This window comes from Hippoglossus hippoglossus, chromosome 13 (assembly GCF_009819705.1).
Source record: "Hippoglossus hippoglossus isolate fHipHip1 chromosome 13, fHipHip1.pri, whole genome shotgun sequence".
Taxonomy (NCBI): Eukaryota; Metazoa; Chordata; class Actinopteri; order Pleuronectiformes; family Pleuronectidae; genus Hippoglossus; species Hippoglossus hippoglossus.
Genome location: NC_047163.1, coordinates 1,017,505 through 1,039,152, shown reverse-complemented (window position 1 = coordinate 1,039,152; position 21,648 = coordinate 1,017,505). Strand labels below are relative to the sequence as shown.

Sequence of the window (21,648 nt, the reverse complement as noted above, 5' to 3'; positions counted from 1 at the left end):
AACTCTGAACGTTCTCCTGAAATGTTCTGGAGGTTCTGTACGTGAGAAGGAAAACGACAGAGTCAGCTGCTCTGGCGATTTTCAAAGAAGTTTGTCTCGGCTCGCCCATCTTAAATCTCCAGGTTCTTTCCTTTTTGGTAGAGACCATGAAGCAGCACTGAGATAAAGCTCCAGAGCTTTGAACCGGGTTCAGCGTGAATGCAAAGTTAATGTAATATAGAAGTTAAGCCAACTCACCTCCTCAGTTCTCTCACTGATAGATGCTAACGTTGCAAATGACAGAAATTGAAACTCTTTTTGCTGACACGAGATATCAAACCAAAGTCCTGAGTTGCTGTGAGATGTGAATTCACGAAGCAGGAGGCAGAGGATGATCCCAGGACCAGACTCATCCTCCATCTTCACCGCTGGTTGGTTTGTACAACGAGCTGAAGTGTGAAACGTCCCCTGGGAGTTTGTCTCAGAGCTGTGGAGCCAAGAGAACAGGTCTAAATATGAAGATGAGAACTCAGCCTTCATCACCACGGCCTGGACCAAAAGGTCGAGTGCTGCCGACAGGTGAGCGACAGGAGCAGGTTCAGGTGATGGTGGAGATGTGGGAGATGTGGGAGATGTGGGACGTTTCACTGCTCGGCTGAGACCAGAGTGACGGGTGATTATATTTCACTTTGATATAAAAGACGTGGTCTTCAGACAGCGCCTGGAAACGAATCCTCCTCAGGTTGTTTCCATGGAGACTCCGACTGACTCGGGCTGTCGACCTCCTGAGTGACTCCAGACTTCGGATCCAGGGCCTGGACGTGTGAATCCCTTCGGTGGTAACCAATACAAAATATATATTAATCATTCATTAATCGTAATTGAGCTTCAAGTTTAACTAATCGTGATATTGATTTGAAACCATAGATGATGAACTCCTGGAGGGACTGAATCTATATAACACAGTGAAGGGAAGTTCATTATAACCACTTTATGTACTGAAACCCACCATTAAAGGTTCAGTGTATAGGATTCTGTGACATCTAGTGGTGAAGTTGCGTGTTGCAGCTGAACACCCCCCCCCCTTCCAAACATGAAAGAGAACCTGTTTGTTGTTTGATGTTTAGTTTGTCCAGTCTGGGCTACTGTAAAAAACACGGCGGCCTCCGTAGAGAAGAGCCGATCCCGGGGTACATATAAAGTATTTAAAGATGAAGTATTTAAAGATGAAGTATTTAAATATAAAGAGCCATTCCAGGGTAAAGGAAACGATCTGTATAACTCAGATGAAACCCACTGACTCTTGATTGAAACGTCTCAATAACTGGACAGTAAATCATTTAACAGCAGCTTCACTCAGCAGATTTTCTCTTTATCAAACCTCCTCTGATGTTTCATTGATCCATCAAAAGCTTTTTCACTGGATGTGCGTTGTTTCCTTCTTTTGAATCAAAATGAAGTGTTTGAAGATGAAAGGATGAGAACAAACTGAACACGTTTACACGTTTCCAGGTTTCTGTTAACGATCGATCAGATCACAGGGACTTCAAACAGACGACAGCGGTTGATCTGCTGACGATCACTTATTGATCTTCTGTGTGAAGTCACTCACCATCAGCTCAAAGGAAACTAAAGAAACTGTCTCCATGCATTTCATATTTAATACTTTCACTTATCTCATTAAACAACAAGTTTCTAATTAATACCAATACAGACTAATGGAACTGTTGTGATTCAATGAACGTGTGTTTTATTCATTTTAAGCAAACTGTTGGTTCACATATTAAAAACGTTGTTCTCTGGTTTCACTCTGACGAAGTGTCTGTGCTGTTCAGCTGTTTCCTTATCATTTAACGTGATTTCATAGTTTATCTGCACAACGTCTCTGTTTATAAGAATTTGTGACAAATGTTTTACTGAATCACTGTTTGATTCTGATGTTTTTTCTTCTATTGAACATAAACTTCACAAAGTTTTATTGTTCTCCTGTTTAGTCCAGTGGTCACAGCCTGGAGTGGGACGACACCTGCTGGCCACCAACACACACTACACACGGTTCTCTGTTGAATAGTGGTTCAGAATCAGAAATAAACCAGAGGAAAATCTGTTTTTACAATAAAGTTGTAATTTTAAAAGACCAACGTGTTGACATGAAAACATCAAGTGTTAATATTAAAATGTACTTTTGACATGAATGTACTGAATAAACAGGGTAAGTGACAGATTACTTTGACATGTAATCACTTACTGAAAACAAATGGTAACAATCTATTATATTATTATGAATCTAATAATCTAATAAACCAATCTGAATACCTTTGACACAACGTGTGTGATGTGTGTTCTTAAATAGTCATATTTCAAAGAGTAATAATGTAATCCTTTACAATTCTATTTTATTTTTAATTAACATTCTATTAAACAGTTTTTCAGCTGGAAGCAGGACTGACTATAGTTACATATCTTTTGTAATGTGGTGTTAAAAACCTGATTACATGTAATCTATTACTACCCAACTCTGGGAACAACAACAAAGACATTGATCATTAAAATGAAAGGAACCTGGAACTCAGAGCAGAGACACACTTCTGATGCAAAGTGAAATCGAGTCTGAATTGAGCTTGTTTGTCTGTTGTGAACTTTTTGAAGTTCAAAGAGGTCAGAGGTCGTTTGCATAGTAACGAGGCGTCAGGTGTGATGGAGCCAGCAGACCTTATAGGTGGGCCCCTGAGGGCCCCGCTCACTCAGCTCCGACCTGGAACCATGGAGGGAAGCACAGTGTCCGACTTCAGCATCGAGCGCATCCTGTCCCCGCAGCTCGGACGCAGACCTCCGGTGAAGGACTTCTCTCCGGACCGGTTCCTCCAGGGCGTCGCGGCCGGGGGCCTGTGTCCGGGCCCCGGGGGCCTGTGTCCGGGCCCCGGGGGCCTGTGTCCGGTCACCGGGGGCCTGTGTCCGGGCCCGGCCTCAGGCTGCCTGCAGTTCGGAGGGATGAGCTTCGGGGACACGTTTTATTACGGATCTGGATTCAGCAGATTTTATCCAAACTCCGGAGTGCTGGTTCACTTCAGCAGCAGCGAGTCCGGAGGTGAGAAGGTTTCATTAGTTCTGAACTGTATTTTAATAGGAAACAGAACTTTTGTCTTTATTCTCTCTTCCTCTTGAATTAAATCTTATTTTCTATTCTTTATTACAGTGGATGCTCAGCCGTTGCCTGGTTACCACGGGCACCCTCACTCCAGCGTGCCCGCGCAGCCGCCGCCGCGCCAGAAGGCCCGGATGAGGACGGTGTTCACCGATACTCAGACCAAACACCTGGAGGCGCTGTTCGAGACCAGCGACTACCCGGCGGTGGAGGCGCGCGCCGGGGTGGCGAGGAGCACGGGACTGAGCGAGGAGACGATCCGGGTGAGTGTCGCGCGTGCATGTGGACCTAACTTTGAGGGTTTCTTCTTTTCTTTTGAGATTTAAGTTGAAGTTATAAGAAAAACAAAGATGTCTAAAACTTCATTATATGTCAACTTCAACCTTAAAAGCTCGTTTGAAGCAGATCCAAGTAAAAATCCAGATCTGGTGAATTTAAAAGTGGTTTCATAACATCTACTGATGGATGTTCTAGTTTGAAGATGGATTTATTTACATTTACTTTGTATTTATTTGACAGATATATTCGTTTAACTGAGAACATTTATTTAATAAAAAAGACTTGAATTAATACAATTTAAAAGAAAAAGTCACTTCCCATGTAGGAGTCGGTTGTGATTCAATAAAACAGGATGTATTTTGCTGCTTCACATTAATTTGTTCGTTCTGTTCACACTGAACTTTGAAGAACTTCAAACTAAAACTCTTCCGTCTTGTTTCCAGGTTTGGTTTAAGAACCGCAGAGCCCGAAGGAAGAGGCAGCGCAGCGGGTCAAAGGTCAAATCCCCTTAACCCTGCATCGAGGCCGAGAAGAAGCTCTTCACCTCCTACACCTGAACCCTGAGGTCAAACTCACCCTGCACCAGTGCCCTGCAGGGGGCGCTGTCTTCACGTCCCCAGAGGTCAAAGGTCAGCTGCCCCGTCCTGCTCATGGAGGCTCCAGCAGGAGAAGCAGTTCCTGGGTTATTCTGTTAAAACCATAAACTGGTTGAGACAAAGCTGCTCTGACCGAACTGTCAGTGAACACAACATTTGTATTGTGATGATGCATTCAGGTGCTGCTTGGATAATCAGACGTCCTGAACCCTGAGGACATTTGGCGACGAGAGCGATTCATAGTTTTCTAGTGTGAAATTAATTTGTATTTTTATGTAATTTATTGAAATCAGTGTATTAAAGATATCGTGTGTTTTGGACACGAGCATCATTTGTAACCTTGAGTTGTTCATTAAAAATTAAATTTAGATTTAACGATTGGATTCAGTCTGTTTCTAGTTTTTATTCATTTACTTTATTAGTTTCAGAAACATGATTTATAATGAGCTGCATGTGATCTAAGATCTGACCACTAGGTGTCAGTATTAAAGGTTTTAAAGGCTTGACAACAGTGATTGTGTGTTTATCTAAATACTGAATCAAAATAATCATTCTGAGCTGTTTTGAATTTAGTTTTATGCTTCTTTATATTAATTCAGAATATTTCAAACTAATATTTTCCAACAGTGAACATTTGTACCAAATTATGTTGGAATCTTCAACCACAATTAATTTTAAAGTAGAAAAAACTGTTTAGTAAACATGGACCAGGCTTCATGATCATAAATGTGAAATCATAAATAATTTTCTATTTAAAAACCTGAGAGTAAAAGCACTGGACATGAGAGGTAGAAAAACAACATCAAATTCTTTATTATATTCATACAGTTGTCACTGTTATTATTAGAAGCATTTTCATGCTGATGAGAAGATACACGACGAAAAAACCCAGAAAATACTGACGGAGAGAGGGGGGGGGGGGGGGGGGGGGAGAGAGCATGCAGTGAGTGGTGATAGGACGAGGACGTTCGATGCTCGTTCTCTCCTGTTTCCTCTTTAACGTCCGTCAGCTCCACACACACTTTGAAAACAGGAGTGACTCACACACACACTCTCTCACACACACACACACACACACACACACACACACGCTACAAAACCGGAGAACAAAAAGTACACTTAGTGAAGTTATCAAAAAATAGGCTATATACTGTTTATTCTGAAGACGTGTTAAGATAAAACAACCAGTTACTGGGTTCGTTACGATGAGAATGAGTTCCAGACACGTCCACCCATTGGTTACAGAGGATTTAAAGGACCACTGGTTCTGAAGGTTGGAGCTCGTTGGCGAATGTTTGATTTCCCTCCGTCCAGGCAGCCGCGAGTTTCACTCCAGACGAACAACGTGACCGGTGGGAAAGAAGATTATAAGATTGACAGTTTGACGCTGATTTTCGTATCCATAAACAGGAAGTGAAGGTTGCCTGGAAACAACCAAGTTTCCTTCAAAGCTAAAAAGCTCAAATGAAGTTTCCGGAGAAGAGTCAGAGGAGACGTGATTTAAGAAACAGTGGTTTTTACTCAAAGAGCTAAAACGGGCAAAACCACGATCGTCCTTTAAATGAAACAAACGAAGAGGAAATATGAGGGAAGTTCACGTAATATTTCGTCTGTAGTAAATTGAATAATGGCCAAACCAGAGAAAGCTCCACATTTACACAGTGAGAATGACTTTACTGTACATTTACTGTACAAAGACAAACCAGCGGCGTGGTCCACTAACGTTCACCGTGACGGAGTCGGCAGATCCTCGGTCTGTGGAGCTTCAGCATTAAACAACGAGCTGCAGTGAGAATGATCAACAGACGTTCACTTCAGCTCTCGGGCTCTTCTGTCCGGCTCTGGGGGAAAGAAGCACGAACACAGGAAGGTAAATCTGCGTCATCTGAATATCGTGTTAACGCCACGTCAGGATTCTCACATCTTTTAAAAACGTAACCTCCAGGACGTTTTCTGGACAGTTTCAGCGACGCAGAATGAACGTCATCGATTCAGGATGGTTTCAGAAAAGGGCCTAAAAATAAACTTTAATCCTGACTTCACTCAGACTGAAGTTAATCTTAGGTTCAGTCAACTTTCTAAACTCCAGGCTTTCAAAGTCAAATGCTCAAATCAGCTGTGACTTTCAGTTTGAGAGAAAGATTTCACCTAAAACCACGCGTTCGCACACAAACAGCCCGAACCCTGCTTGTGCTGGGATGTTCTCTGCTTCAGCTCAGGTTTACTGCACAGAAGAGTGCAAGAGCAGAGAGAAAATCAGAGAGCACCCAAGCACACAGCTTGAGCACAAGCAGGAACTATGTGAGTGCTAGCGTGAAGTGGTTTGGAGTGAAAGCATTAGAAAATCTAAATGTGAAATCAATAAGTTCTGCTCTCAAACTGAAAGCAAAGAGGAATAAATCCCAGAAGCTTCACCTCCTTTCTGATTCAAGCTAAGTGTTGGGACATCACACAACAACGTGCTGGATGTTTCCAGGGCAGATTGTAGTTGTCAGGACATCTGAATAAAAAAAGGATGAGAACCCTCCATTAACTGTTCATCTAAACGTCATCATTCATTCCCCTGCACGTTCTGACCTGTGGTGAACCAGGTCGAACGCACCGTGACATGAGGTTTGACCACATCAGCAGCTGGAATCGTCTGAATGTTGTTTTGAGCGTCTCGCCCTCGAGTGTGAGCGTGTTCATCTCTCCGTGCTCGTGTGCTTGCAGAGTGTAAAGAGACATTAACACAGGAACCAGGTTACATATTGTTACATATTGCTGTTTTCAGAGAGTTTAACATGAAGCGCGCACAGGTTCAGGTTAACGTGTGTTTTTGTTTTCGTCTTTTTGCAAATGCTCACATTCAGAGAAAGTAGACAATTCCTATTTGAATGGAGAGAGAGGGATGAGAGGAGGGGGGGGGGGAGAGGAAAACGTTTTCACGAAATCGTGGAGACTGGAGAGATTTACATTTCTGTGGTGGGAAATTAAAAACAAGAAGATGAGCGTGTGACGAGATGTACGGATGATTATCGTCGACAAAGATTAACTCCAACGTGATTAAAAGTTGTTTTAAAACATTTTAAGTTTAAAGAGATTTGTTGTCAGATGCAAACGACGACAACACAAACGTTAATATTTCGCTTCACAGCGTTGAAAACACTTTGATTTCATCATTTTGGGTTTGTTAGCAGTTTTGGTTAATGCCAGATTATAATCGCAGCTGTTTATCAGATTTCTATAATACTCTGACTATATAGACTAATATTGGTACTATATAATGAAAATGACAGTTGTTCTATGTGATGAGTCTGAGGGGAAAAGACGAGTGTTGAGATTTGCAAAGTGCAACGACCACAACTTAAAGCTGCACTTTAACTTTAACATGCGACGTTACATCAAATGGATGGTAAAATGACGCTTTATTAATGTGTGAGATATTTCATAGAGATCATGAACCACATCTGAACTTAGGACTGTTACACGTGAAAGACTAAAACAATAGAACTGACTGTGATAAATAATCAGTCAGTCGCTGATAAACCCTGTTTTCAGTTTGACATGTGAGATCAAAGCATGAGGATGATTTCAGAGGATCCATCGTCTGGCTCCGTTAAATCACCGATGAACTTCGTACGGAGCCACAATCTGACAACCAGACGTAAAGAGTCTCCGTCAAACTGGTCCCACGGCATCGAGACAGCGTCGACACGACAGAGACAACGGTCGGTGTGAAGCTCTACGTCCACACGACAACGCGTCATTTAAAACTGAAACAACCTCTGAGTGTTTCGTCTCCGTGTTAGTTTTAATCTCCGTCCACACTAAGACTCCTCAAAACGCATATCACATGACCACTCACGTGCACGGGCATGCATGTGCCATGTAAATAGTTGTATCATAGTAAAATACAGAATGTGACTGAACAGCAGCTGTTAGCAAAGACACAGGGTCAGGGACGCCTTTCAAACTTCAGCAGCGTTTACAAACTCCTCAGTTTTCGCGTCTCTCAGACTCCGGAGTCGTGCGGACGTCAGACGACTCGGCAGCAGAGCTGACGAGTTTTAAAACGTTAATATATTCGTGTGGATGAAGCCTTACGAAGCAGAAGCCAAATCAAAAAACAACCCAACACTAAACGTTTTCCACACAAGTATCCAAACATTTTGAGCTATCGGTGTTTGGAAACTTTAAAATGATTCCATTAAGTGTTCGGTACCAAGAGAACATCTGGAAAACATCCGAGTCTCAGTTGTGAATCAGCTCTTCAGGACCCGACACTGCAACATATGAGTCAAAGTGTCAGCAGTATTATTATTATCCTTACTTTAAGCTATCATTTATTTAGTTTATGATAAATTCATCTGGCACTCGATTCAAAATTTGGCAAGACCCAAAACTAGAAGCAGCAAAAAGGAAACATTGAGCAGCACAAACTAATGTTAAGTTCACTGCAGATTAATAAATGAATAAAGGAACATGCAGAAAATACCAAACGGGACGATGAGACGACGAGTCAAAGAATAAACTGCTGAGCAGAGCGGTTCTGATAAGATACAAGGCACTATAGATGTTGCTATAGAACGGCTAAATTAGAAGGAGAGTCAGAGGGAAGAGGTTTCACTGTGAGCGGGACTGACGACAGCGAGGAGACTCCAGGAGGACGGCGAGAGACAAAGATGGAGAGAAGAGACGGCGGAGGGACAGGGGGCGTGGTTAGGACTGCATCTCAGCACGCAGCATCCACGGAAACCAACAGCAGAACAGCAACCTGCAGGAGGAGGAAGAGGAGAGGAGGGAGGAAGAGGGGGAGGAGGAAGAGAGGGAGGAGGAAGAGAGGGAGGAAGAGGGGGAGGAGGAAGAGAGGGAGGAGGAAGGAAGAGAGGGAGGAAGAGGGGGAGTAGGAAGAGAGGGAGGAGGAAGAGAGGGAGGAGGAAGAGAGGGAGTAGGAAGAGAAGAGGAGGGAGGAAGGGAGGGAGGGAGGAGGAAGAGGGGGAGGAAGAGAGGGAGGAGGAAGAGAGGGAGGGAGGAAGGGAGGAAGAGAGGGAGGAGGCAGGAAGAGAGGGAGGAGGAAGAGAGGGAGGGAGGAGGAAGAGAAGAGAGGGAGGAGGAAGAGGAGGAGAGGGAGGAGGAAGAGAAGAGGAGGGAGGAAGAGAGGGAGGAGGAAGAGAGGGAGGAAGAGGGGGAGTAGGAAGAGAGGGAGGAGGCAGGAAGAGGGGGAGGAAGAGAGGGAGGAGGAAGAGAGGGAGGAGGCAGGAAGAGGGGGAGGAGCAAGAGAAGAGGAGGAGGAAGAGAGGGAGGAGGAAGAGGAGAGGAGGGAGGGAGGAAGAGGGGGAGGAAGAGAGGGAGGAGGCAGGAAGAGGGGGAGGAGCAAGAGAAGAGGAGGAGGAAGAGAGGGAGGAGGAAGAGGAGAGGAGGGAGGGAGGAAGAGGGAGGAGGAAGAGAGGGAGGAGGAAGAGGAGAGGAGGGAGGGAGGGAGGAAGAGGGGGAGGAAGAGAGGGAGGAGGAAGAGAGGGAGGAGGAAGAGAGGGAGGAGGCAGGAAGAGGGGGAGGAGCAAGAGAAGAGGAGGAGGAAGAGAGGGAGGAGGAAGAGGAGAGGAGGGAGGGAGGAAGAGGGGGAGGAAGAGAGGGAGGAGGAAGGAAGAGAGGGAGGAAGAGGGGGAGTAGGAAGAGAAGAGGAGGGAGGAAGAGGGGGAGGAAGAGAGGGAGGAGGAAGAGAGGGAGGAGGAAGAGAGGGAGGAGGCAGGAAGAGGGGGAGGAGCAAGAGAAGAGGAGGGAGGAAGAGAGGGAGGAGGAAGAGAAGAGGAGGAGGAAGAGAGGGAGGAGGAAGAGAAGAGGAGGGAGGAAGATAGGGAGGAGGAAGAAGAGAAGAGGAGGAGGAAGAGAGGGAGGAGGGAGGAAGATGAGGGAGGGAGATGAGGAGGAAGGGAGGGAGGAGGCAGGAAGAGGAGGAGGAAGAGAAGAGAAGAGGAGTGAGGAAGAGAAGAGGAGGAGGAAGAGAGGGAGGAAGAGAGGGAGGAGGGAGGAAGATGAGGAAGAAGAGAAGAGGAGGGAGTAGGAAAAGAGGGAGGAGGAAGAAGAGAAGAGAGGAAGAGGGGGAGGAAGAGAGGGAGGAGGAAGAGAGGGAGTAGGAAGAGAAGAGGAGGGAGGAAGATAGGGAGGAAGAGAGGGAGTAGGAAGAGAAGAGGAGGAGGAAGAGAGGGAGGAGGAAGAGAAGAGGAGGGAGGAAGAGAGGGAGTAGGAAGAGAAGAGGAGGAGGAAGAGAGGGAGGAGGAAGAGAAGAGGAGGGAGGAAGATAGGGAGGAGGAAGAAGAGAAGAGGAGGAGGAAGAGAGGGAGGAGGGAGGAAGATGAGGGAGGGAGATGAGGAGGAAGGGAGGGAGGAGGCAGGAAGAGGAGGAGGAAGAGAAGAGAAGAGGAGTGAGGAAGAGAAGAGGAGGAGGAAGAGAGGGAGGAAGAGAGGGAGGAGGGAGGAAGATGAGGAAGAAGAGAAGAGGAGGGAGTAGGAAAAGAGGGAGGAGGAAGAAGAGAAGAGAGGAAGAGGGGGAGGAAGAGAGGGAGGAGGAAGAGAGGGAGTAGGAAGAGAAGAGGAGGGAGGAAGATAGGGAGGAAGAGGAGGAGGAGCGAAGAGAAGAGGCGGGAGGAAGAGGAGTTGAGGAGGAAAAGGAAAAAGAAGAGAAATAGAAGAAGAAGAATATAGAGAAGAAGTCAGAGTTAAATCCACTGGTAACACGGTAAATCTATTGTTGTTGTTGTTGTTGTTGTTGTTGTCGTCGTCTGGACACAGTTGTTCCTCAGTCTGAACACTAACCTGGATATGGAGCTTTCAGAGGTCAGGTCTTTAGGAGAACGCATCGTGTTGAAGTTACGCTTCGGCTGCGATACTGCAGGACGCAAACACACACACACAGACACACACACACACACACACAGACACACAGACACAGACACACACACACACACACACACAGACACACACACACACAGACACACAGACACAGACACACACACACACACACACACACACACAGACACACAGACACAGACACACACACACACACAGACACACACACACACACAGACACACAGACACACACACACACACACACACACACACACACACACACACACACACACACACACAGACACACACAGACAGAGTGTTAATGACTGATTCACCGCTGGTTGTCATGTGACTGATAAGAACCAATCAGGAGTCTGGATGTGACAGATACTCACTGGTGACCTGGTGGACTTTCTTCACCAGGGAGCTGTCGGTGTGCGAGCCGTCTTTAGGACCTCCGATTCTGACAACACAACAACAACAGTTACTGACAACTGCAAACAAAGAAGATTGTTGTTTACATGCCCCCCCCCTCTGCTCAGGTCTTACCTCTGGACACGGGAGGGCGGAGCAAACACGCCATATTTGGGCAGGCAGCTGTAGTAACGGACTCCGAACACCGAGCCGTCGTGTTTTCCTGTCGGCTGATCCAGCTCCACGCCGAACCAGTAACCTGCAGGAACACAGCAGCGCCGGTCACATCCCCCCTCCACGTTACCATGGTAACAAGCCCATGGAGAGTAGAACAGAAAACCTGCACCGACCTGGAGCAAAGTCCGTTTTGCCGTAGAAGCGGACGATGCCGTGTTTCTGTCCTGCCACGAGAACCTGATCCCCAACCTCCACGTTCATGCCCTCCGGGTCCAGACTGGCCACGGACGACTTCTTCCTCTGGGCTGCGGGCGCACAGAAAACACAACCATGACACACTGACAACAGCCTGGTCTGTTCCCTCTTGATACGAGACCACGTTACCTTTCGCTCTCTCCTTTTCCTTCTTCTCCTTCTTGGTCTTTCCAGCGAGGCGCGAGGCCAGGTCCATGCGGGGGGTCCGGGGGGTGGAGGTGACGGAGGAAGGCGTCTGCTCCACCACAGCCTTGGAAATCTTTGACACCGGCGCAAAAATCCCTGCGACACAGAAGAGACAGAGTCAGTGACACAGGTCGTCATGTGATCTGCTTCTATCTGCGTGAACAGTGACTCCGGTGGGACTCGAACCCACAACCCTTTAATCACTTCCTCAGTGCTGATACTAGAATGCTTGATGCTGATGCTAAAAGTCCAATGCCACATGTTCACCATTCTATCTTTAATCCCGTGTGCTCTATACTTTACAATCCCAACAAAGGTGAATTTGCTCGAAGGCACTGCGGCAGCTGCTGTTACCTAGTTTCGGAGGGCAGATGAAGTAGCGGACGCCGCCCACGCTGCCGTCGTTCTTTCCCTCGGGCTCGTCGAGCTCCACGCCAACCCACTGACCACTGGCAAACTCGGTCGTACCACAGAACCTCAGAGTTCCAGTCTGCGAGACACGAAGAGACAGAGTTAGAGGTCAGAGGTGAAAGCTGAGACCCTGCAGCTGGTTAGGTTGCATGGAGGCAGATAATCTGTGATGAGGGGGAGGACACGTGAACATTAATGTGTGACAGGGGGGAAACATGTGGTCAGTCCGTTAGTCTACGTCCAGTCAGAGCCGAACAGACCTGTCTGACGTCTGCAGCCGGGACGTCGTCTCTGCTCTGGTCTCTCTGGAGCTACACAGTAAGAACACACTGTTCAGAGCTCACAGCCGTCAATCTGTCCTGCAGCCTCAGATATCACAGCTCAACTACTGCTGACGTGCTCAACACACGTGCACTGAGCATGCACGTGCTGGCGTACACATTGAGGGATGCACTGGTCTCCTCCACAGGTAAACAGTTGGTTCTTTGTGAAATACAGAATGAACTGAACAGCCGCCGGTGGCAAAGACGACATGTTGTGTTTCACTTCTTCCTGAAGGAGGTCACGTGACAGGGGCCTGACCAATCAGCAAAGGCTGCGCTGTGACTGAAAAGACCCAATCACAAGAGGTCGTGAGAGTCTGCGTCATCTGTTTTCAAACTAAAACGCAGCCCTGGAGTTTTCAAACTAAAACTCAGCCCTGGCCTTTTCAAACTAAAGCGGGTCCAGCAGTGTCTTCAGACTCTGGACGTCCGGTGTATCTGCAGCAGAGTTGTGGATTAAATGTTGTCGTGTCTGGAAGTGGACAGGAACCCGTGTTCTGCTTCAGCACATTTCAAAACGGGCTTAAACTTCTTGATGAAGGACAACCCCCCCACCCCCTCGGCCCCTACACCCCCCACCTGAACTGCTGTTTCAATGGTACGTCTCATTTAACAGTGAAGATTAATGTAAAATAGTTCTAGAAGATTGTCATGCTCATATTTAATGATGTTCTATTTGTTTTGGTTTCATTTGACTCTTCATTCAGGATTATTCATTATTTATAATCACATTTAACGACAACTGTTGGTTCCTGTCGTTTCAGTTTGGTCCGTGTTTCTGTTCTGAGACTGAAACTGAGGAGGCTCTGACTCTTAAAAACCACCGGTGCCTCTGACCTTCATGTCCTCCAGCACCACGCGCTCCCCCAGCTTCAGCCCCAGGGACGACAGCATCAGGTTTCCCGGGATGTTGTCGTAGTTGGGCAGCGTGGCTCTGGGCAGGTTGCAGCTCAGAGGGACGGCGTCCAGCAGCAGCTGGCTCAGCTCCTTGGCCACCATGGCAGCCTCGGCCTTGTCCAGACTCATGTCCATCGGGTCGGGCACCACCTCTGCTGGAACCTGGCCCTTATCATTCTGCAGGGACACGAGAAGGAGGGGACGTTTTCTTTAGCGAGGTTAAATAATCAATCTGCACAAAAACAGGTTTGATGGAAAGTCTGGAGCAAAAGTAGATAAAGGTGCCAAAACAAAGATTGGTCGTGAACAAAGTTTCCATACGATCTGTAATGTTGAGCCATGAAATCATGTTAAACCTCCTTTATCTCAGATGTTAACGCTCCAACAAGGAACTTTTCATTTTCTTTGATTTTGGCGCCTCTGTGGATAAAAAGCATTTCAGACAACATGTGCATTTGCTTTGGAAGGAGTGAAAAAAGACACGTGTGGTGAGTTCAGGTCAAACACCAAGAAAACACTGAGCTCTGGTTTTTACTGTGATGATATCACATGAAGGGCAAACGTTAGATAAGACCGATGATGGAAACGTTACCCGGACAGAGGGGTCGGCTCCGTGCTCCAGCAGACACTTCACTGCACCCAGACAGAGGTTGGAGGCAGCGATGTGGAGAGCTGTCCCGTAGTGGAAGTCACTGCACGTCGAGTTCATCACTGTGGAGAGAGGAGACTTTGATATTACTACCCAACGTGTGTGTGTGTGTGTGTGTGTGTGTAGGAGTGTGTTTAAGTGTGTGTGTACCTCTGGGTTTGGCTGATTTGAGCAGGACTCGGATCAGTTCTGGGACGTCGAAGTAAGCAGCGTAGTGCAGCGCGTTCATGTTGGTCCAGCGACTCCTCAGACTCACGTCGGCGCCCAAAGAGATCAGCTGACTGCTGAGACGCAGCGCTGCCGCCGGGTCGCCTGCACACACAAAGAGGGAAGGTTAAACCGAGGGGAGCGCCGGCGTTTGTCCCGGAGCCTCTGGACCCTGACTGCAGAAGCCCCTCTGGGTTTCAGCCGGGCTCAGAGCACGGTGTCGTGCAGACTGTTTCTTAGTTGATAAGAATTAGACTGTAATATAATGTCACATATAGGTATACGTAGTTTAGTTTTTTAAACCTGGTTAAATCTGCAAAAAAAACTGAGTCTACATCCATATTACCACGTTTCTTTCAAAACAACGTTTGTGTTCTTTTGACATCGAGACAGAAAAGACCAAACTGATCAAGAAGCTGCGAGTGTCTACGTCATCTCTGGTTCTGCTCGTCCAGACTGAGTTTTCAAACTGAAACGGGACCAGCAGCATTTACAAACTTCTCCATGTTAGAGGCTCTTAAACTCGAGAGTGGTGTGGACACCAGATGTATCCGTAGTTAAAGTCTCTCACTTCGCTCTCTGGCCAAATAAGCGAGTTCAGCCGGGTGACACGTTTCCATCACGGCTGATCAGAGCCGATAGAAAACCTACTGCAGAGTCACTTGACCCGGGAGTGAAGTGTTCCAGACAACAGTCAGATGTTTTTTGACCAGTGGAAAAGAGTAAAAGAGAGGTCCCAGTAACACGCCCACGACCGGAGACCTCGGGCCGACGCAGGGCCGAGGGCTGTTTCCTGTTTCCCTTCTTTGCACAGAGGATAAACTGGCCCTGGCTGTTTGAAGGACAAGAAGTTTCCTTTAAGATTCAAACACAATTTAAAGCTTCATCATTAACGGTTCAAAAGTAATTTAATGTTTTGCTGCTTTGATGCTACGCTGAGTGTTTGAGGGTTGAACTGGATATTTGAGGAACGGCGTGTGAATCCCTCTGATGGATCAGTTCATGGACCAAATCATTTTGGGGTTTGGTCTTTTTAATAATAATAATAATAATAATTATGAGAAAACATTAACTATGTTCAGAATCATCTTTTAACCGTTAGCCACAGTGCCGCTAAATAAACTAAAACAAAGAATCTTACCCACTCCATGTGCTCCGGCCTTACAGCTGTAGTGAAGCAGCGTCATGTCAGTCAAACCATCGCGGTCGTTCACATGACAACCACGCTTCAGGATCTGAGGTCAGAGAAGAAATAACAGTTTCTGTGCAGATGAACACGCGTGAACAACACTTCCTGTCGGTGTTAACATGTGAGCTGCCATCTCCTGACGTGACGATCACACGGACCTGAACCTGACGCTCGTCACAGAGGCACAAAAATATAAAAATACTAAATGAGAAATGATGTTTCTGAGTTAGTTCAAACAGTTTGTACCAAATTCTAAAGGATTTAGGGAACATAATGCCTCCGGCCACTGGGTGTCACCATCAAGGAGTCATAATAAAAACTGTAATAATAACCAAAAACAACAGAGGTAGAGTTTAAATGGCAGCGATTGGTGGACGTGACACGAGGACGTCTAATGTCAACAACTTGTTCTCTGCTCGTTGTTCAGTCTGTTCAGTCTGAGTCACTTCACTATTTACTTCCTCCAGCTGAGTCATGATAGAGTCTCTCTCTCTCTCTCTCTCTGTCTCTCTCTCCCTCTCTCTCTCTCTCTGTCTCTCTCTCTCTCTGTCTCTCTCTCTCTCTCTCTCTCTCTCTGTCTCTGTCTCTGTCTCTCTCTCTCTCTCTCTCTCTCTCTCTCTCTCTGTCTCTCTCTCTCTCTCTCTCTCTCTCTCTCTCTCTCTCTGTCTCTCTCTCTCTCTCTCTCTCTCTCCCTCTCTCTCTCTCTCTCTCTCTCTGCACCACTTTCTCTGCTCACGTCCATGCAGCCATTTTAACTGGGTCATTATCACAATGTCCAGTAACTGTATATAAAGACCATCAGTGACTGAATGTGTGTGTGTGTGTGTGTGTGTGTGTGTGTGTGTGTGTGTCCAGAGGTTGAATCTGGGTCAGGATTCAGACTCAGGAACAGTTGAAGACTTTGATCTACTGGATGTTAGTGCGAAGGTATTCGTGAATTCTAACCTCGTTGCCGATGATGTCGATCTTGTGCTGCACTTGGGGAACCCACTGACGCACGATGGCGAACAGCTCTGGGATGGTGGTCTGAGGATCCGTGAGGATCTCATAGCAGGCTGGGTCGTTGGGGTCGAAGAAGGTGAAGGCTAGAGACAGAGGAATGAATGGAACGTCAAACCCCAAAGAAAGACCAAGAAGAGAGGAAGAAATTGAACAGAAAAAGAACAAAGACGAATCACGACAGTAAGTCACATCTCATTTGTCTCTGTAACTGAAATCAGCTCCACGTCAATCTATGCTTCAGCCACATGGTCAACAGCCCAGGAGCCCTTCAGTCGACGAGCTCTGGGTGATCGAGAGAACGACTCGTTATTCTCGTTACAACGACCAGCCGCTTGTAACGAGAATACAAGCGGCTGGAACGAGTCCTACCTCGAAGACCTGAGACCGGATAAGCAGAAGAAACTGGACGGACGGACGGTGGGGTGGACGGATGGACAACTGAAACCTCGCTGCTGTTGGGAGCAATTTAAAACTGCGTGTTTTGTTAATTATATTGAACCTTAGTTTAAGGCTTAAAATGATTAAATGTAACTGTAAAATAAATAAATAAATTAGCTTTCAGTGCCACAGTTTGACGGGAGAGAAAGGTTCATGTCAGGCTGCTGAGCTGGAACACACACACACACACACACAGACACACACAGAGACACACACAGAGTGTATAATGGAGTGGAGTTGGTCTGATGAATACCAACGAGCCTGTTACTGACAGGAAGTGTTAGCGACGCTTTGTGTTCACCGCTGGTAGTCGAGTCATGTGACTGATGAGAACCAATCAGGAAGAGAACGTCTGCGTCATCGTTTACAAACATCTCAGTTTCTGTTCAGACTCGAACACAAACCCAGAGTTTTCAAACTAAAACGAGACTACGAAGGAATAGAGCGGCTGTAACAGCAGCAGCGATGTGTTTAAACTACAGTGTCAGTGCGGATGGAGTGTGGTGGTGGAAGGACAGTGTGTGTTGACGGTGGCGTACTGTAGTCGGTGGGCAGCGGGGCCTGTGCGGAGGAGTGCACCATGGCTCGGCGCCGTGGCTCGTGAACCGGACTCTGGTACTCGGACACTGACAGCGGCTCGGGCTCGGGCTCGGCCTCCTGACTGGCCGGTGGATCCTCCTCTTGCTCCCTCTCCTCTCTTTCCTCCTGCTCCTCCTCCTGCTCGCCATCCTCCTCATCGTCCACCACTGCACGCTCCCCCTCCTGCGCATATTCCTCCTCCCCGTCTCCGTCCTCTTCTTCCTCCTCCTCCTCTTCGGTTAGAGCCTCCTCTTCCTCTTTCTGGAACCTCCCCTCCTCCTGCTCCTCCCGATCGTGCCTCTCCTTTTCCTGCACCTCCAGGTTCTCCTCTTTAGTCATGATGACGCTGCAGCTGGGCCTGGCGGAGAAGAAGCAGGACACTGTCAAAATGTCAAATCCTTTTTATCTGATGTTTTACTTTCATTAAACAGAAAACAATGCTTCTTTAATAAAATAATTATTAACAGGGACTTTGTATGTTTACACATTTATGCTGAAGATAAACCAGGTGGGATGAACTCAAAGTTTCATAACTTCACTCTGCACACAAACAATAACAAGTGACAGAATATTGTAGAAGAGCTTGAGGACGACTCACTAATGATGAGGAACAATTCTGAAGTATCAACACAGGACAACACAACATTACAAACACACAACAGAGACTGAGCTGCTATTTTAAATTTGAACTGATTAGATCCTCTCTCTCCACCTCAAGGATTCATGGGCCCAGATTCAACCTCGTCTGCAGCGTCTCGGTGCTGCTCCCTGTTTCCTTATCACCACACGAGCGCTATGTTGAGCTCTGTGTGTGTGTGTGTGTGTGTGTGTGTGTGTGTGTGTGTGTGTGTGTGTGTGTGTGTGTGTGTGTGTGTGTGTGTGTGTGTGTGTGTGTGTGTGTGTGAGGGAGAAAACGAGCTAATGGAGCCACTGCATCATACTGATAATGCCGGTGGCTAAAAGGAGCTAATGCTAACGCTCCCTGTCCATCATTAGCTGCTGATGGGTCCGACTGGATTAAATCTACTTTCCACTTTAGCAAATGGACAAGACGCTGACATCCATCCAGCAGCCGCTCCCTCCATCACAAACCATCCATCTTCTCCTGTGCTACCAGATGGATGGAGGGGAGGAAGGAAGGAAGGAAGAGGGGAAGGAAGTAAGGACATATACAGAGTCATTTACATCCTTCCATGTTTCCTGAAATAAAAGGTTTAATATTTAAATGAAAGTAAACTGGATGTGATCCTGTGGCTGCTTCTGTCATCAGTCAAACGGTTTTAAATAGACAATCAGTGAATCACCGTGGATCAAACCACAGATCAACTAACTACTCGCCAAAGCTCGCCGCATCAATATCTGGTGTGTTTATCATTTCATTCATTTCTACAAATAAACAAATGAACCACAAAGTCGACCACTCCCTACACCTGTAATCATAAATACAGACATGGGTATAAAGGCAAGTACTGCTCTGGTTGAATGAAAAATTAGCATCACATGTTCTAATCCAACTATTGATCAAAGTTTTAAAGTTTTAATCTGAAGCAGCGTTTGTCCGTCTGCAGCGACAAGCTGAACCATTCAAAACTAAAATTCAGATGGGAAATGTAACGTATAGCTACTAAAAACCAGACTGTCGTGATCATGTGACAACACGCGTGTCCTCCTCCCTCCGTGCGACTCTCGGTTTTCTGTGAGGTCTCATCTGGATGATTCCTGCCCAAAGAGAGCAGCAGCCTGGACGAGAATAAAACCAGGACTCGGCCGGGGCCACTGTAGGTGACACAACACGGCTGTTTGAGTCCGAGTGAAACCACGTGAGCGAGGAGCAGAATTATCTTAACGAATCTACCTGAAAAACATCAAATAAAACGCATGTGGATTTCTCCTGCTGCTGCTCTGTGACACCGACGCTGCATGTTCGTGTTGATCAGACAAACAGCTATGAACCCATCACCTCCACCGAGGAGGTGATGGGTTCATAGCTGTTTGTCTGTTTGTTTGTTTGTCAGCAGGATTACACAAAACCACTGAACAGATGTTAAATATACTCGGTGGAGGGATGGAACATATTAAATATAAATACTTCATGGATCATGATGAAGACAATTAGACATATTAAGAGGACTGATGATTATGAGTGTGTGGAATTTGGTGCAGATTCAAACAAAAATCACGATTTAGCAGATTTGTCACTTGGGCCTTTGCACAGTCATCTTTTTGGTTTTAGGCTTTATGGTCTGTTTGACTCTAAATGATCATAATTCACTAAATGAACATCAGCTGTATTGAAGAAGACTTGAAACTAGAGACTGAGACATAAACTCCTGAATGTTTACTGACGTTATAAAGTGAGAAGTAGAGTCACTTTCTATAGACTTCTATAGAAACTACCAGAGGAGTCGCCCTCTGCTGGTCACTACACAGAAGACAGGATTCAGGCACTTCAACATTGGCTTCACTTTCTGGACCCAGAGTCTACGTCTGTTCTTATAAAGACTCTATGATTCGAACATGGCCGACTGAAAGCCTGGACAAAACAAATACATCTTCCATCTATGAACATATCAATCACCCCCTGTATGATTGGCTGATAAAAAAAACACAGTAAGGCCACATTCATATCATATATTGTAATTTAATTAAGACGATCTGTGACCACAGCTGGGTCATGTGATACGTCATGACAGAAAACACCCAATCAGCAGGAGGTCATGAGCGTACGTCACTGTTTACAAACTTCTCTGTTTCTGCTCGTCCAGACTAAAACACAGACCCAGTTTTCTAACTAGAACGTGAGCAGCAGCGTTTAGGAACTCCTCTCTGGACGTCACGTGTCTGTAGCAGAGACGTGGATCAGAGGTTGTCACGTCTGGAAGATGACAGGACCAGTGTTCTGCTTAAATGTAATTTTAGGCTCTTGATGAAAGACCACGTCCCATCAATCCTCTCTGAATCTCTGTGTATGTGAGTTTTCAAACTAGAGCGCAGTCGTGGGGATGTCGGGTTAGTGGCCTCACTCACCCAATCATAATAATGATTCATAAATGTGCAATCAATCTTTATTTTGATAATCTAAATAATTCTTATAGTCAGTATGTTTACAGTGACCTTGTGTTGAATCGGTATCATCAGTCCTATCTCTCACACACACACACACACACACACACACACACACACACACACACACACACACTGATGGTTTGTTGTCTTTATGTGTAGATGTAGGATTATTAGTGTTATTAACACACAGTGATGGTACCAGCAGGTTGTGAGAGGAAGAGGAGGAGGCCATGGCAGCATCTTCCTCCTTCTCCTCCTCCTCCTCCTCCATCATCCAGCCTCCATTTTACAACAAACCAAATCCGAGAAACAAAACACCGCAGACAATCCTCCAACCACCGCGTCCATCATCAAACCCTCCAGTGAAACCAGACATCTTCTGTTCCGATGAAGCGACAGAGCAGAAACATCACAGGATCAAACTGGGTCTGACGTGAATGTGCGTAGTGAAGGAAAAACGCCCCGCTGACAAACAATGAACACACGCGCACACGCAACAAACAGACACGAAGGCGAGAATAATGAATTCATGTGAATATCTAACACGTAGAAACAGCGGGTTTTAAACCAGCTGACTCTGAAGGTCAGCTCGTATGAAACAGGTTCATTTCACATTGGTTTTAACTGCGCCCCTCTCTCCATCTTTCTCTCCATCTTTCTCTCCATCATTCTCCTCCATCTTTCTCCACCATCCTCTTCTCTCTATCGCCACCCCCACCCCCATCTGCATCCTCACCACCCACAGCATCCTCATCATCACGTTCATCTCCATCAGAGAAATAAAACACGCTGGTATTTTACCTGAAAAACAAGCTGCTGGTTGTTCAGTGTTGATTCCGCTTCTCTCGTGTGCTCCACACACTGACTGGCTCCCTCTACCGTTATCTCTCTCTCTCTCTTTACCCCCCCTCTACCGTTCTCTCTCTCTCTCTCTCTCTCTCTCTCTCTCGCCCCCCCCCCCCCCCTCTCTCTCTCTCTCTCTCTACCCCCCCCCTCTCTCTCTCTACTGAGAAATAATATTTATTCTG

The 21,648-nt window shown here is 46.4% G+C and overlaps 2 protein-coding genes across 3 annotated transcripts; one reads left to right on the top strand and one right to left on the bottom strand.

The window, feature by feature from the left end:
* Positions 1-2,742: 2,742 nt before the first annotated feature.
* dharma lies at positions 2,743-3,971 on the top strand. Its single transcript, XM_034604755.1, has 3 exons — positions 2,743-3,067; positions 3,176-3,387; positions 3,847-3,971. Exons 1-3 carry the CDS (start codon positions 2,743-2,745, stop codon positions 3,913-3,915), a joined length of 606 nt encoding a protein of 201 aa, XP_034460646.1. The 3' UTR covers positions 3,916-3,971.
* A 4,579-nt stretch (positions 3,972-8,550) lies between these two features.
* clip3 (CAP-GLY domain containing linker protein 3) lies at positions 8,551-21,512 on the bottom strand. 2 transcript variants are annotated; one of them, XM_034603607.1, is made up of 15 exons: positions 21,422-21,512; positions 17,515-17,912; positions 16,481-16,620; positions 15,488-15,581; positions 14,290-14,451; positions 14,083-14,201; positions 13,431-13,667; positions 12,531-12,581; positions 12,214-12,349; positions 11,803-11,955; positions 11,592-11,723; positions 11,377-11,500; positions 11,223-11,290; positions 10,795-10,867; positions 8,551-8,755 (listed from the first exon to the last, which is right to left on the bottom strand). In XM_034603607.1, the coding sequence occupies exons 2-15, from the start codon at positions 17,891-17,893 to the stop codon at positions 8,701-8,703; spliced, it is 1,923 nt and encodes a 640-aa protein (XP_034459498.1). In that variant the 5' UTR covers positions 17,894-17,912; positions 21,422-21,512; the 3' UTR covers positions 8,551-8,700. The 2 variants fall into 2 exon arrangements, with proteins under 2 accessions (XP_034459498.1, XP_034459499.1); XM_034603608.1 differs by lacking the exon at positions 12,531-12,581 and having other exon boundaries at positions 8,552-8,755.
* Positions 21,513-21,648: the final 136 nt, after the last annotated feature.